The sequence below is a fragment of the Haemaphysalis longicornis genome, unplaced genomic scaffold (genome assembly GCF_048455015.1).
Source record: "Haemaphysalis longicornis isolate Haplotype H1 unplaced genomic scaffold, Haemaphysalis longicornis Haplotype H1 scaffold_7, whole genome shotgun sequence".
Classification (NCBI taxonomy): Eukaryota; Metazoa; Arthropoda; class Arachnida; order Ixodida; family Ixodidae; genus Haemaphysalis; species Haemaphysalis longicornis.
The window spans coordinates 56572441-56587783 of record NW_027526422.1 but is presented as its reverse complement, the minus strand read 5'-3'; the positions used below and the strand labels follow the sequence as shown (position 1 = coordinate 56587783).

The window sequence follows — 15343 nt, the reverse complement described above, 5'->3', positions numbered from 1 at the left end:
CACACGATTGTATCCGGAGTTTATAGGCGGCATAGCTTTCCGTGCCCCTCTTCCTGCGATGTGAAACGCTTTGCGGTCTGGAAATAGAAATCATACGCTCTTTCTCGAACCCCACGCTATAGCAGTTTCAAAACCTTGCTTTGTATTTCTTCTGCCTTTCTTTTGACTGCACCCATGCCGAATGCAAGGAGTCAACACTCGACGTTCAGTTCCGGAGAATGCGTGGTATTGGACCACTCTAACTCGTACAGTCCTGGCTTATCCGGTTGACGCGGCTAAGTGCGATAACAGTGGCGCTAGCTGTGCTAAATTTAGTCTGGATCGCGTAGTAAGATAAACACTTTAGAGGAGGACACCCGCATTGAGATGGTGACGGGCACAGCCCCTCAGCCACTCACGGCGGGGTTGGTGGCAATGCTTTGCCGTGAAAAAAAAATGCTGTCTTTCAAGCCCGTTTTCTCGATGTTAGCGCCGTGTTTAAAAAGTACATACATAAAAATTTAGTTTGCCCAATTGTTACTTCTTATACCGACGCCGGGGTTGAGCTGCTGCAGCCTCGGGCAGCGCTACTGTGTGGCGCTAAAACCGACGCAGTTTTCGCGCGGATATTTAAATTTCCTATACATCTGTCCCTCGGTACCTTCATGGAAACATGGGGGCATGAGAATTAAATTGTGTTTTTACGGACCAACATTTGTGAACTCCAATGGGCTGAACATGTGGATATAGACTAACTACACTTTTTTCGGGGCGTGCTGATCTGCATGGGTCTTCTATGTGCATCGTATTGCTGCAGGAGCTGAATCAATTGGCGAAGGAACAACTTACTTCCTATTCCATTTTAAGATTTAAGCCCGTCTCGCTTCGCTGGGAAGTGTCTCACCCAAAGGGCTTTCTTATTTTACAGCGTGGTGGAGACAAACTAATTTGCGGTGGGGAGGAAGGAAGGAAGGAAGGAAGGAAGGAAGGAAGGAAGGAAGGAAGGAAGGAAGGAAGGAAGGGGAAGGAAGGAAGGAAGGAAGGAAGGAAGGAAGGAAGGAAGGAAGGAAGGAAGGAAGGAAGGAAGGAAGGAAGGATAAGACAATACATGACAGGCAGGAACATTAACCAGAGAATAGTCCGGTTGGCTACTTACACACGGGAAGTGGGAAAGGAGGAATTAAAAAAGAAAGAACGGGTATATAAAAGATGGACAGTGGATCTTGAGGAGCGAGAAAAGAAAAGGGAACTACAAAAAACCAAACTATGGGTGATAATAAGGCCTCCAACAGAACAGCTAAACTAGGCAAATAGGCGAATAAATGATGGTACACGGTGTCCCTACAAGCGGTAAGACCAGCCTGTGTCCTTTAAAAAACGAAGTAATGCTTTTGTGGCATTTTGGTACTGCGATGGACAACGCCTGTGACATAAAGCAGTCTGCTCAGTTAATGGCTGGTTGCCGACATTCCAGAGTTGCGGTTGACAGGTGCTCCCTTCACCTGCGTTGCAAGCCCGGCACAGTGACACAAGACGTGTTCTGTTGGTTCATGCGTGGCAGGCGCGTCACAAGCCCTCACACTGTTTTAAAAGGAAGCTGCATTAGGGTCGATTATGGTGGGTCTTGGGCTCCGGCAAGTTGCAAATGTGCAGCTTTTTCCCTTTTCCTCCCGCTCTCTCTCAAGCGAAAAATAAAGATTTGATTCGATTCGATTTGATTTCGGTTTTTTTTTTTGTGTCCCTCATCCACCATAAAAGGAAAAGAAATTGCCATGACTGTCTTCGTCAACGTCGCAGGCGGACCAAAGAGCTATGGACCTTCGCGATTAAGAAGCTATCGTTTTCACAACGTATTTGTGTCGCAGGAACGGAAACGCTTCCTAACAATGACAAAGTGGGATGTTTGCATGCCCGCGCTAAGCACTTATTCGCCTATTGTGGCATCTACGGATATGACGTGGCTGATTGCTTGGCGGGCTCTTCTCCAGCTCGACCTGTGGCCAATAATAATCACAGCACAACGCTTATGGCAGCCGAACGGTTTCGCCTCTTTCAGCACCTGAGCAGTCTCCCTCTACTGCAGCCCGTTCTTTTTTGTCGTTAGACACTCGCGGAGAGCATACGTGCTTGCCGCTTTGAGGCAGTGCGAAATGTCAGTGACTCTACTGTGTGGCCTAGTTCCTCGGGTTAGTCCTGTACGTACAGATGGTATACTGTTTCTGTGACTTCTAGGGTGCTGTGGAATACGTTGAGTGCACCTTTCCTTCTTACACTCGGCTTACGCATCAGCGATGGCTCCACGTGGATATCCATTTATCCCGTACGGATTTACATTTGCCACTTGGCATCATTCTTTGTATTTGGTCGTGCCCCTACGCGCGCAGTTATGCGTGCATGTCTCCGTGAGTTTGTTTCTACTGCACGTCACTTTCTCTGTTACTACCAAACATTTATTAACAGCGAAGCTGTTTAGCAAATCGTAATTTTTCGTGTCCGCGGTTAAAAATACCAACACACTGCCGAGCGCGCGCACGTGAGCTCGGGCCTCGCGGTGACCGCCCAGCGTCAAGCCAAGCCAAGCATACCCACATAGGGAGATTGGCCAAAATTGCTGCCACCGGCCGGCAGTTAAGAAAACCAAGAAAATTTCGAGCGCTCGTGTGTGCGTGCCTCGCGGCGACCACCCAGTGGCCCCGGCGCATGTTTGTTAAGCCAAGCATATACGCACTTTGGGAGACTGCCCACTCCCCAAGGTGGGAAAAAAAAAAAAAAAAACTCCAGCGTTCGCCGTAATTGTGACAAAACTTGCTCGGAACGAGAAAGACACGTCATAGCGTATGCCCCTCCAAGGTGATATCCAATGATTATCACTACCAAAAAAATGAGGCGCTCACAGTTATATCAACAATGATAGAGTAAGGGTCGTTTTGGCAGCGAAGAAGAAGCAAATCGGCAGCAATCCTGGACTTAAACCTTCGTGATGGAAGTGAAGGCTGCGTACAGCTTCGCTACCTTCAAGTCTTACACGTTATGAGCTCCCTTCATTTTTTATATGAAAGAAATATTTTTATCAAACCCGGTTGGCTCTTTATCGAAGATTTTTTGACGTCGCCCCTCTTCTTTGAAACTTTTTTCACAGCCCTTTGAAAACAGTTTTTCTGCAATAACAAACAGCGCGAAGAAGAAGTAATATAAGCAAGACCTCTCCTAAGTACTGCCACTGGTGGCACAGCCCGCACAAGCAAACATTGTTGGGTATATTTGCGAGGGAACGAATATGTAAACAAGCAGAAGGACCGTAAGTAAGTACAAAATAAACGAGTTTTACAACAGGAAGTCGTTATTTTTTGTCATTAACGGGTGTTCTGCGCTGGTCCTTAAGTCCTGCGCTGCGCGGCTTTGCAGCTTTGACGGGATAAAACTGAAAGTTCGGATTGTATAAAAATTATACTTTAATGCTACCGAATCTTGTTCTTTAGGCGTTGCTGATACATTAAACGATGGTGAATGGGACTGGCGGCGTGAACGCGTTGCGGATGATAGCAAAAAAAGTTCGCGAATTGGGAGGACATTTGGGGTAAAAATAGTCGCACAAGTGGTTTGTACACCACATGAAGCAAATCAAGTTCTTACTGCATGTGTGCTTTCCAATATCAGGCCGAAAACGATGTGCCCCGCATCTGCAGCGTATCTCCTGGGACGTTCACAACATCGATAATATGCATCAGTTAATTGTTGCACAATAATACACCGTAAGGTCAGTTTGGGCTTCACGGGTGCTAATACTGTGAAACCGAGAGAGAAACAAAGAGATGGTCCTGTCGGCTTCTTTCTCAGTTCATAGTAGTCGCTCAACGTTGTCTATAAAGGGGCCATGAAGACAAGATACCAGTTTGTTGAATTTGAAATATCTCGGATTCAGTACATCCCTCAGCTGCGTTCCAGCCTGAAAGACATTTTTTTTTAAACCACAAAAACGCACGAGGTAATAAAGAACTTTCAAACTTCGCGCTACAGTGACGTGTTATGAGTAGGAGTGACGTCATGTGGGCCAATACTAAAAATACAAGTTCTTGTTGGTGGATTAGGTCGCTGTCCGCCAATCACACAAGAAGATTCTCTGACGTCATAGAAAAGTTGCCGGAAAGCGACCAGGGAGTCGCCACATGCTTCACATGTTTTCTTTAATATCTCCATTATTTGTTCGAAGTTTGCGCTAAAGCTGGTATGATTGTTATCGAAAGTTTCATTCTAATGAACCAAACTTGTATTTTGTCTTCACGGCAACCTTTAAGACACTTATACCGGACTGCGTCGTCACCTCGCAGATAACGTGAACGAAGCCGACGCCAAAGCGAAACCGCATCGAACGAACCAGGAGCCCTCGCTCAACAACAGCAACAAGAGCAGGAACTTCAAGAACGAGAGCAGCAAGCCCAGCGTCCGCTTCACCAACGTCCTCAGGAGGCAGTCGGAACCTTCGGTGGGCGGCAAGGCGGGCCACCTCCTGGACGTCCCCAAGAAGGACGCCTTGAGCGGCTTGGCGCTGGGTCACCGGCGCCAGTCCAGCCTCGACTCTGGCTGCAGCCTGGACATGTCCTCGTCCTCGTCGTCGGGAAAGGGCTCACCGGACCCTTTAGCACCCGCGCTCACGCCTCCGCCGGAGTTCGCCGACACACCCGTCATGGAGAGGAGACGGCGCTCCCGCCGACGGCACACGTCTTCGTCGGGAGGCCCCGCCAGGTCTGGGTCCCCGGGAGTCGGGTGAGTCGCCCAGCTGGAATCCATGATAGAATCCATGCTCAATTCCAGGATGTAGTCCGTGATGGTATTCAACATGGAGTCCGTGATGGAATCACGATGGAATCCATCATGCACGTTTACCAACTAGCCAAACTGTAATTTGAATATAGGGTGCGCTGCATACTTAGACGAGGGATAGGGATAGCTAAAAAGCAAACCATGTGTACAGGGGGGATTAAAAGAAATACGAACAACGGAGCACACAGCCTCCGAAGCATGCCGCACCGTCTGGCTGCACTGTCAGTAAACTGCGCGCATGCGTAGTTCTTTCGGGGCGTTTGAGACTGTGGCCTACTGTTTGGGGAAACGCTTGAGCAAGAAGGGACGCGGGTCATTTATTTTGAGGCATCTTTTTATGATCTGTCGCCACTGGGCATACTGTTATCTACTACATTCGCTAGCCAAGCCCGCAGCAAGCTGATTGCATATAGCAGATGCCATTCAACGATCATCCTGCTCAGTGGCGACACAGCGTGAAAAGGCCCCTCAAATAAATGACCGGCGTCGCTTCTTGATCAAGCATCCCCCATAAATGTAGGACACACTCTCAAACGCTCCCAAACAACTACGCATGCGCGCTGTTTACTGACGGTGCAGCCAGACGGTGCGACATGCGTCGGAGACTGTGCGCTCCGTTGTTCGCATTTCTTTTAATCCCCCCTGTACGGTTGTGCGCCAACGTGTTGTTTTTCAGTTCCACAGTTCCTGCCCCTCGTTTAAGTATGCAGCGCATGCAGGCTAACTTCCAATTCAAGACTGCCAACTAGACCCTAAACAAGCCTTTGTTACAGGGTACATTTTACTATAGCGCTAAGGAGGGAACACAAAAAAAAAAAAAAAACACAGGATGAACGCTAGCGTTCATCGTGTGGTTTTTCTTTGTTTGGGTGAACCTCAAACCAACTAGCCCAACTTTCTGCCCTTAAGCCTTTGTTAGCCGAAATTTTCTTCCAAGTATATATTATAGAGTCGCTGAGTCTGTGTGTACTTTTAGGCTGGATCGGTCAGCAACGCAGTTGACCCATCCACGGTTCCATGGTAGCGGCGAATAATTCGTAAGGTGAAGCGCGAAGCCGGTTAATTCGCTATTTTGGGTGTGAAAATATACTGTTGCAATGTGAAAAAAAAAAAAGAATTGAAATTGGGTATAGCGAAGCTACAAGGCTGAACATAAAATGGTGTTTGTTGAACTATACTAAACTAACTTGGCTGAGCACTTCAGGCGATGAGTTTTATAGGTAAAGTTGGTTTGCTGAAAAAAAAGGAATAACAAATGGGCCAGCCATACAGGCTATACGCGACTACAAAAATGTGTGATACAACTTTTTCAGAAATCTTGAAGGTATGAAGGCAGCCGTCTGTTTATTAGTCTGTCAAATGCAGGGGTAGTCTCTATATGCTAAACAGGAAGATACTTTTCTGCAGCTTTTTTACTTGTCAGTAGCAGGGAACTATTCATCATCGTTGCAAACTAACTGCGAGCAATATTTCTATATTATATCTCTCAATATGCGAAAAAATATAAGATGGAGTGGGGGCAGTAAAAGTTATGGCTGGGCACAAGTTAATCTTATGTACTGAATCTCGTGTAGCGTGTTCTCATTTTTTTTTTTTTTTTTGCATTAAAGCACAACCATGGGCTTACCCGCGGAACGCTACACAGTCACCGCAACAAGCACCGCATGACCTGTTGTGCGAGGACTACGATAACGCTTAAAGAGGACCGCTTTTACACCTTCGTCGCATATCACGATGACGGTCTCGCATTCTTTTACAGGTTGTTATTTGGCAAACTCTGTATACGTATACATTTAGTGTTTCGGTTTTGGCCGCGTGGACAATGGTTGGCTTGAATGTGTTGTGTTCGAGTCTCGTAACAACAACAACAACAACAAAATATAATCATCAGGGCACTTAAACCTTCTCGCGTGCTTTGAAACCAAAAGCATTGTTGTCTGTCCCGGCGGCACTTATCAAAGATGTCTTTCCTGCGCCATCACGTTCGCGTCTCTTTCGCGCTTTTTTTTTGTTTCTTCGTTTCTTTTGGCGCGAATTACTTTCTCAGGCACACTGGCAACACTTCGCGCCACAGCTTCCAAGTGCGAGCTGTCCGTCGCTGGAGTGCTCGTGTTCGACTCACCTGCCGTTACTTTCAGATGTCAGGGACGCACGCACTATAGGGTAACTCTTGTTCCGCTCCGCCGCTAAAAACGTGGTGAGGTAACGTTTGTTTGTTTGTTTGCATAAACGCACACACGTTATGGCGGAAAATAGGGTAAAACGTTGCGCTCAGCAACTTGACCATTCCCTGCATCCTTCAGAAAGCAGGATAACAGCGGAGTCGAAAAAAAAAACGCAATACATAGACACAGCTTGTGGGTGTCAATAAAACTCCTAGCACCGACATACAATATATTCCAGAGTACAATAAATAGCGCACCAATCAGTGCACATAACGACGTGAAAAGCAGTAGTCAATAAAAATAAAATATATGCAACAAACCGTACAAAACAGGGTGGAACAATCGCAGACATCATATTCTTTCCGAACAAACAAGTTATACAGCATAGATGTTGTGCACGAGTTGTGTACGAGCCCATTCAACGAATTCGGAAGGGTATACCCAATCATCCGCAAGGTGTAGTTTGTACGTGGGCGAGGAACGTCCAATGTACAGACAGTCTAGTCACATAGGGCGTTTGAATATTTTGGAGATTAGCTATCAACGAAATGTACGTAAAGTTGTGTTTGCGTTCTAGAGTATAAGTTGATTGATTGTGGGGTTTAACGCGCCGACGCAACGCAGGCGATGAGGCGCGCCGTAGTGGAGGGCTCCGGATTAATTTTGACCACCTGGGGATCTTTAACGTGCGCCGAAATCTCGTACACACGGGCGTTTTTGCTTTTCGCCTCCATCAGAAAAGCGGCCGCCGCGGCCGGGAACCGAACCCGCGACCTCGTGCTCAGCAGCGCAACGCCTTAGCCACTGAGCTACCGCGGCGGGTGAGAGTATAAGTGCTGCCTAAGAGGTACTTAAGGAGGTCCTGAATCTTAGGTTGACAAAGTTTAGTAACGTGGTGGTAACGTCCTCAGCTCGTACTCAGGATACCAGTATCCGATTTCCATACGAACTTTATTGCTCCCTCTTGTCTTTACAGCGGCGGCATCTGCGTTCGCCGGGCAGCAACAACGCCCTCTTTCGCCCAGTGGGGCCCCAAAGGCTTTTACCTGAAAACGTTTACCACATTTTTCCCTCCTTTAACCGCCTCGACGCAGGTCGTACAGCAACAACGCAGTGCCCAAGGTGCCCGATTCTATTCCCCGCATACCACGAGCCGGCGGAACGAGCAGCGCGCCGAAGCCCGCCTCTCCGGAAATCCAGATCAACTTCCGTATCCTGCCCAGGGCCAAGACCCGAACCGCCGATGGCCAAGGCCCACCGGTGTCGCGCTCCGAAAGCTGCCGAACCTACAACATGAGTGAGTAAGACGTTCAGTCACAGCAAATGGCCAACTGGTTGAAGAAAGCGGTTTGAGAAGGACTCGCGGGAATCGTGTGAAAGTTACGCATTACCATGGAGGAAGAAAAAGTTCGCATTACACTAAAAGTAAGGGCAACATTTAACGCCGCTCTTACTCGAGTGGAGGTTTTGACGCTGGTATTGCGTTGTAATGAACGAACAGTGTAACACTGCCGATAGACTGTTTTAATAGTGACGGTGCCTTGAAGAACTTCGAAAGCTTATAGTCACCACGAATACATGGCGGCAGTGCTGGATTTGCTCGTCGCAGCAGAGACGTCTCCCTGTTTACGCCTTGTTGCGATTTCCTTTAAAGTGGCTATCGAATGCGTTCATTGCTGTAGTGGGAAAGGAAGTGGGCCAATAGCCGCGATTTGGTTTGAGTGACGCCATTCAAGAACATAAATGATGTCCTAGCCGAGAAAACGATGTTCTGAGCGAGTTTCTATGTTTCCTGATCCGCGTAGAGCATATTTGGCTTGAGCACTTCGTGGCCACCTAATCCAAGCACTGGCCTGGCTTGCTGAATGTGTACTAAAAGCGTTTCAGTTTTGAAAAAAAAAAAGGAAAATGTGTTGCAGATTGCAGGCGACGTTTGAGATTCAAGGCAGCTTTGGCCTACACCTTTAAATATTACGCCTCTTTTTATTATACTCTGCTTGTTATGTGCTTTCAGTTACTGCTCCCAAAATTTTAACGGAATGCTCATTAATTAATAGTTCTCATGGCGTTTGCCGGCTAATTATTACCGCCAACTTTGATTTTTATCTTCTGCTCATGTGTATAACCGGCTACAATTTAAGCGTCACATTGTCACTGACAAGCACGTGCGCTGATTGCTTCTTGTGGCGCGCACCCGGTTGCAGCGGTGGCCCCGCCAGTGTTCAAGGCCCTGTCGTGGGACAGGCGCGTCGAGCTGTCGTCACCGTCGGACCGCTACCTGGACGACACCGAGCGGCGCTGCCGGTCGCTGTCCCGCACAGGCCGCCAGTCCTCGACCCCCCAAGTAGGCCGCGACCCCGAGTGGCTGGAGATCGCGCGCCGCCGACAGGCCACGGGCGTCGACTGGGAGAACCTCGGTACGCCTTCCGACCACTGCCGTGTTGAAATTACAAGTTTTAAGTCAGAGCCAAAATCAGAAATATTTACGGGATAAGGAAGAACTTTCAGGTTAACATAGCTCCCATCACGGTAATGGTACCATCTTGAATATGTATATACTAGATGAAACTTATTGGTCGGTTCTGTATGGTCGCAATGTTATTAATGAGAAAATGTGTTGAAGGATCCCGAACTGCATGGTGCCACTTACCTGTGTTGCTAATGTTTCAGGCTGTAGAAGCTTCAGTTTTGTGGGGACTATAAAAATTCAGGCACGCAATCCACGGAGTGTGTTGTGTTGTACTTATATGTTCGTTACAAGTACTGGATGTCGCAGCAGAGATTGTTAAGAGTGAAAACGCCAAGGTATTTGTATCCCGTGACTCAGTTGTGTACTCACGTTATCATTTTGAGGGGTCAAAAAAAAGAGAAGAACGGGCAGAACAGAATCAGGGAAAAAAAAGAAAGTTTAACAGGAACACAAAAAAAAATTTCAAAATCTAAAAATCCCGTATCTTCAGATTTATGAAGAATACTTGACATTATTTATGTAGTTTTGTTTTTATTCAGGATGATTGCCGAATTACTAACCATGTCATGGCGAGAGAAGGCTTCAAAGCCGTGTCAGCTAGGTGCATCGCTTGCGAGAAAAAGAGATGTTTCAGCAGTCATTATTTCATGATAAGCACAGTTAGCGGCCCAGTCCACTCGCCAGAATCAGAAAATTTCGGATGGGGCTTCGAACCTCTCGTATGTATCTATCAGCGGAAAACCGCGCGAACTAAGTCTTCAGTTAAAGATTTGCAGCTGAACTCGCACGACTGTAATTTTCTTCTGCTACTACGCGTACAATCGAACTTCGAGTCAGCTAGATTAGTCAGGCAAAACGCATACAACACGTCCATGGCATGAAGCAGAACACAAGGCATGCATCCGGGGTCCTCACGGCGCCTGCACCCCGGATGCATAACATAATAAGAACTGCCGAACTCCAGGCGTGAGCTATACCTAGCGATTCAAAAAACCACTTCAAAGGTCAGCGGTCACCCAGGTTTGAAATTCATGGGCGCATCCAAACACTCGCGACGGTCAGTGATGGCGATCGACCCTGATCTGCAGTAGATATCATCGGCCTGCGTCGGCACAAGCGCGCCAAAAGGGGCAGACGTCGTATCCACCCTATCAGATCAGAAACACGTACGCGTGACCACGTACTCTCAGGCAGCCTGCCGCAGATACGCGCCGGTCGCGCACTGAATTCTAAAATAGCCAGTCTATACAACACGTTCCCGAAGTAGCAATAATATGAACTCCCCGGCACAATTCTTTTCGCGGCAATCAGTGAGCTGGCACTGCAGCCTGATCCTCCCGGGCCATGCACAGGAATTTTCACCCGGAGCCCGTACTGCATTGGTATGAATGAGCCCATTCTCTACCACCGGCGACTCGCCCTACAAGCCTCTCCCACGCCACGCCAATTTTTATCGAGAGAAGGGAAAACTTTCTTACGTCAGCGTCAGACCTCTGTGCACCTGGGAAGGTTCCATGCCATGTGTCCTATCATTTATCCTTCTAATAAATCCCATTTCTGCACAACAGAGTATGCGTCACTTTATCCGGTCACATGGGCGTTCTTGACATTCGAACCTTCCTCCAATACCCAACCCAATCCTTGGGCAGTAGAAAACTGCGCTGCGCGGACACGGGAAGAGCAGCGTCAGCTGGTACGACGCGCCACGAGTGCGGCCAGAGCTACAGGCACTCTGGAATAGTGGATCGTACCTTCTTCAGGAAGAACACGCCCTTCTTTAAATAATCTCGCTTGGTGCTCAAGCGCCCTGTTACGGCATACATTTTCATTATGAAGTCATTACATGGGCTTTGGCTATCATTGCAAAGTGATGAGCGTAGAGTAATAACACTGGGTTATTCATGGTTTGGGTTTGAGTGTTTGAGTACCAGCGGCCACAACTTAGTTTCAATTTAATTAAGGTCGCCATATTAGGCTGAAAGACCTCTTGGTGGTGGATTTACAGATACGTATGGCGAAGTAAATACGAACCGATTTTCCTCGCAGCTCCGTTTAGCGCCTTCTGTCATGTACTCGCTACTCATTCGAAACCATTGTGTATTAGAACGCCTACCTTCTGCTGTTTCCGTAGTAGATTTCTTGACCAACCAGCTGCTTCGCAGTTGATAATGCCAATTGCGCGTGTCATGAAAACAAGCCCCAATTCCGTTGTCTCGCTGCAGAAACGCGCATGAAGCAGCCGCACAGCATCTCCTGCAGCAACCTCTCCGAGAGCCACATGCGGGGCAAGGTGTCCTCCCTGGCTGCAGCCGACCGCGCTGGGCTGCGACTGGTACGTTCGGCGAGCGCCCTCTACCCACGCATCAAGATGTCTCGCTACGAGAGACGTCTGCGAAGGGACAACCCTAACCCATGTAAGTACTAGCCCTCGCTAAAGCCCGTACGATTAGGTACCCGCGGCGTAGGAAAGGTGCTATCTTCGGCGGCGTTAACCGGAGTGGGAAATCACGCACCACCACCTTGCAGTGCCCATGGAAACCCTCTGAATCGTAAGGCGCCGCCCCAACAGGTGGCGGGCGAGCAGAAGCGGAAAGTTCTCACCGCTCGCGATCTCCGCTAGGGGATGCGATGACGTCAGCGCTAAGGTGCAATGCGGCGTAGCGTGCGCTCGCCCTTGATACACGTGGTATACGAATGCTCTGTCCTGGACGCACCACACAGTCTTCCTCAACGCGGAGTACCATAACGCTATCGCGGCATACCGTGTGTACCGTGTGTACCATGCGTACCGGGATCTGACTTGTCATATGCGCATTCGTTCCGGTAGGGTGGATTAGTTCCGCTGACGGGCGGCTCCCGCCTTGCCATGCCCTCGCGTGCATCCGCTGTCGGGTCTGGTACAAATGGTACACACTGTAAAACGATACACGATATAACTCTCTATTAGACAGTTATAGCTGAGCGGAGAACCGGTACCGGTACGCTACCCGGTAGGCGACCGGCGCCACTGCGCGTGCGACGAGGCGAGAAAACTGGTGTGGTGCGCATGCGCAGGCCTACCGGATACCGTACCGGGACCGTTTCTCCGCTCTGCTATAACTCTCTATTTTTTCCGTACGGCAAAAATGTCCCCTAGGAAAGGGGTTCCGTAAGATGTCGCTCCCCGACCGAATTCGGCCTCTCTTCCGTATGACTGGTTTGAGCCCTTCCTTGTAACACGGAGAGGGAAGAAACCGGACGGGGCTCCGTATTCCCGAAAACCGGTTGCACGAAGAGAGACGGAATTCGGTCGTGGAGCGACATTTTACGGAAGCCCGTCCGTCGGGGGCCCGTTTGCCGCACGGGGAGCCCAACAAGGAGGCTTCCCTGCATCTGCTTGCTCCTCGCTGGGAGCGTATGGTTGATGAAAACGCATCCAACTGTCGTCGTTGTAATGCAAATTACCGACACAAATCACTCGTTCGTCATGATGACTCCCTACTTGCGCGAAGTTTGATTGAGCGGGTTACGTTGAAAGCGCCTGCAACCGCAGTTTGAAAATGACGTGAATTTGTCGTCCCTCGTCTCTTTTTTAGGATTTACCCACACTTTGTTGAGGAGAAGAACCGTAACTCTCCTTTTATGGTGCCTGCTTTGAAATGAACCACGTAAAATTTGGCGGCAAACTATAAGCACTAAATATGCTGGGGACGCTACGGACTTTTATACCTGCTCGAAACTAACATTCGTTTCGCGGTGGACGATGGTCTGGTTGCGGGGAATGATGCTATCAGAGTGTTTGTGCAGAGTTCGCTCGCAGTATTAAAATTATGACACGTACATATAGTGATACCGCCAATGTCAGCAACGTCTCTGTGGCAGATGACAAGCTGGACAAGGCTGCTGGTGCAATAGAAAAAGTTACTGCCGCTTGATCGGATTCCACGGGCACCGTCATCAACCCAGAGTAACCGCAAGAAGCCACAGAACTTTCAGTGTTATTTTTTCACACAGTCATACAAAAACTGTATACCGGACAATTGACGTTTCACTGACGTTGAGTATAATTCTGAGTCATTGAATATGTGTGTTCACATCCCTCGAATAGCACTCGGGTGGATTTATCCCGTCAATATTTTGTTCACCTTTCCCTCGTATCTGTTTAAAGCAGCATGGGGAACGTGGTAAGCGGCGTACCAACCAGACATCCACAACCCGAATCCCAAGCTGTGTTTCCTGCTTTTTAACATGTGTTTACGTTGCCCTTTGATTTTGTCATATTTGCGTGTCACTCCAGAGGCAGGGAAGCCATGACTATACTCGTGTTATACTTCCGAGATACCGTGCCCGACAAGGCCTCACTAAGAATTTACCATTTCCGGCGTTTGCTGTGCGGAGTGCCGTTATTCCGCTCGGTGTGCATTTTCGTCGTGTTCTTTCTTCGGGCGTCAAAGGCTTACCGACCTACAGCTCCACTGGCGTGAACATGTACCTGCCGCGCACAGTAGAGCTTCCGGAAGGACACGCAAGACTGTTTCAATCGTTTCCGCAGCCGCAAGAGGGGAGTACTCACATATGCACGCCTACAAAGGCCCGAATTCCGCTCTACCCAGCGACAACTCGCTAACAATTTCGAGAAAGTGGCGCCCCACCGCATTACGACACAGAACGATTGGCTAGCAACGCCCTATTTCAGGCCACGCAAGCTGACGTTTCTGTTCTTTTTGTTCTGCAACATGGCTGCGGCCTCCGAATGACGAACGACCTAGCCGCGATGCCCTGCCCTCGCCTGGCCTGCGTTGCTCCAGCGCGTGCCGACGCGCTCAATGGGGCGTGTCTAATGAAAGACCGCGAAACAGGGCCACTTCGTGTTCCCGGTGCTCGCGGCATGCGCGCAATTCGCACGAGGAAGCGCACACCATGCGCGCATTGCCCGATGCCGCCGCCGCCTCGTTACGCCGCCGACGCTGTGACGCAACACCCGGCCGACGCCGCAACCCTGCCGCCGCCTGCTGCGTGGGCTTCACCGCATCTCATGCCGTCGCTGGCAACGGAAAACCAGGCAAGGCGGTCTTTCCTAACCAACTTATACATGTTCTGCACGGATGCTTTTAATTTACAGTAGCGTCGCCTTCAAGCTCTCCATTGGGCTCCAGTCATTGGCTATATGGCCAAGGTGAATCAGCGGACTTTCCTGCGCTGCGCGTAGAAGGTGCGATTGCCTGTTTCTTCGACAGAAAGTGGAGCACAGCTATTGGAAATTCGCGATTCGACACTGGCGCGCCAGGGATGCGTTTTTGTTCATTTCACGTATCGCTTCGTGCGGGGCGCGTTTTCGCCATTCTCCTTCGTCGGAATGAGCCACGCTGTGAACCGGAATGAAATCAGCGACTTGGTTCATAACAGACACGCTAACCACTGGCCCGTAGCGGCACTTCAGTGAGAACGAGAGGAATTGTCGTTTTCGACCTCTTTGGCGGGGGCCGGACGTAGGCGCCGGATTTGGCAATGCGTGTGTTTGATGTACAGTAGAACCCCGCTCTTATGTTCCTCAGTGCTGCGTTTTCTCCGCTACTACGTTGCTTTCGTCTAGTCCAGGCGCAGCTCACATGGAGTCCCATGTATTAAAATCCTCACTGTTACGTCATGGTTCAGAGTATGTTCCCGGATCATTCGTCGCCATCTGACACTCTGAACCCGCCCGGGCAACATGCGCAGACCGCCATATTGACGTTTAACGTGCCTTGGCCAGGATTGGCTACGGAACTGACTGCATGAAGTCGCATTCGGGTGCGATTCGTCACCACTAGATGACTCTATGTTATTCTACGCTATCACCATCATCACTGCGCTTACAACGGAAGTTTCACTTCGGAATACCGGAAGTGCGGGTTTGCCATAAAACCAGCACCGCAAGAATAGCCCGCGC

At 49.3% G+C, this 15343-nt stretch overlaps 1 protein-coding gene across 3 annotated transcripts in view; it reads left to right on the top strand.

Annotated features, from left to right (window-relative positions):
- The window catches only part of LOC144145708 (uncharacterized), a 183868-nt gene that overhangs the window by 104159 nt on the left and 64366 nt on the right, over window positions 1-15343 (top strand). For all 3 annotated transcript variants that reach the window (XM_077677392.1, XM_077677394.1, XM_077677393.1), the window contains exons 4-7: window positions 4308-4743; window positions 8060-8262; window positions 9170-9382; window positions 11658-11849. In XM_077677392.1, coding sequence (XP_077533518.1) covers window positions 4308-4743; window positions 8060-8262; window positions 9170-9382; window positions 11658-11849 — 1044 coding nt within the window. The remainder of the gene's footprint in view (window positions 1-4307; window positions 4744-8059; window positions 8263-9169; window positions 9383-11657; window positions 11850-15343) is intronic.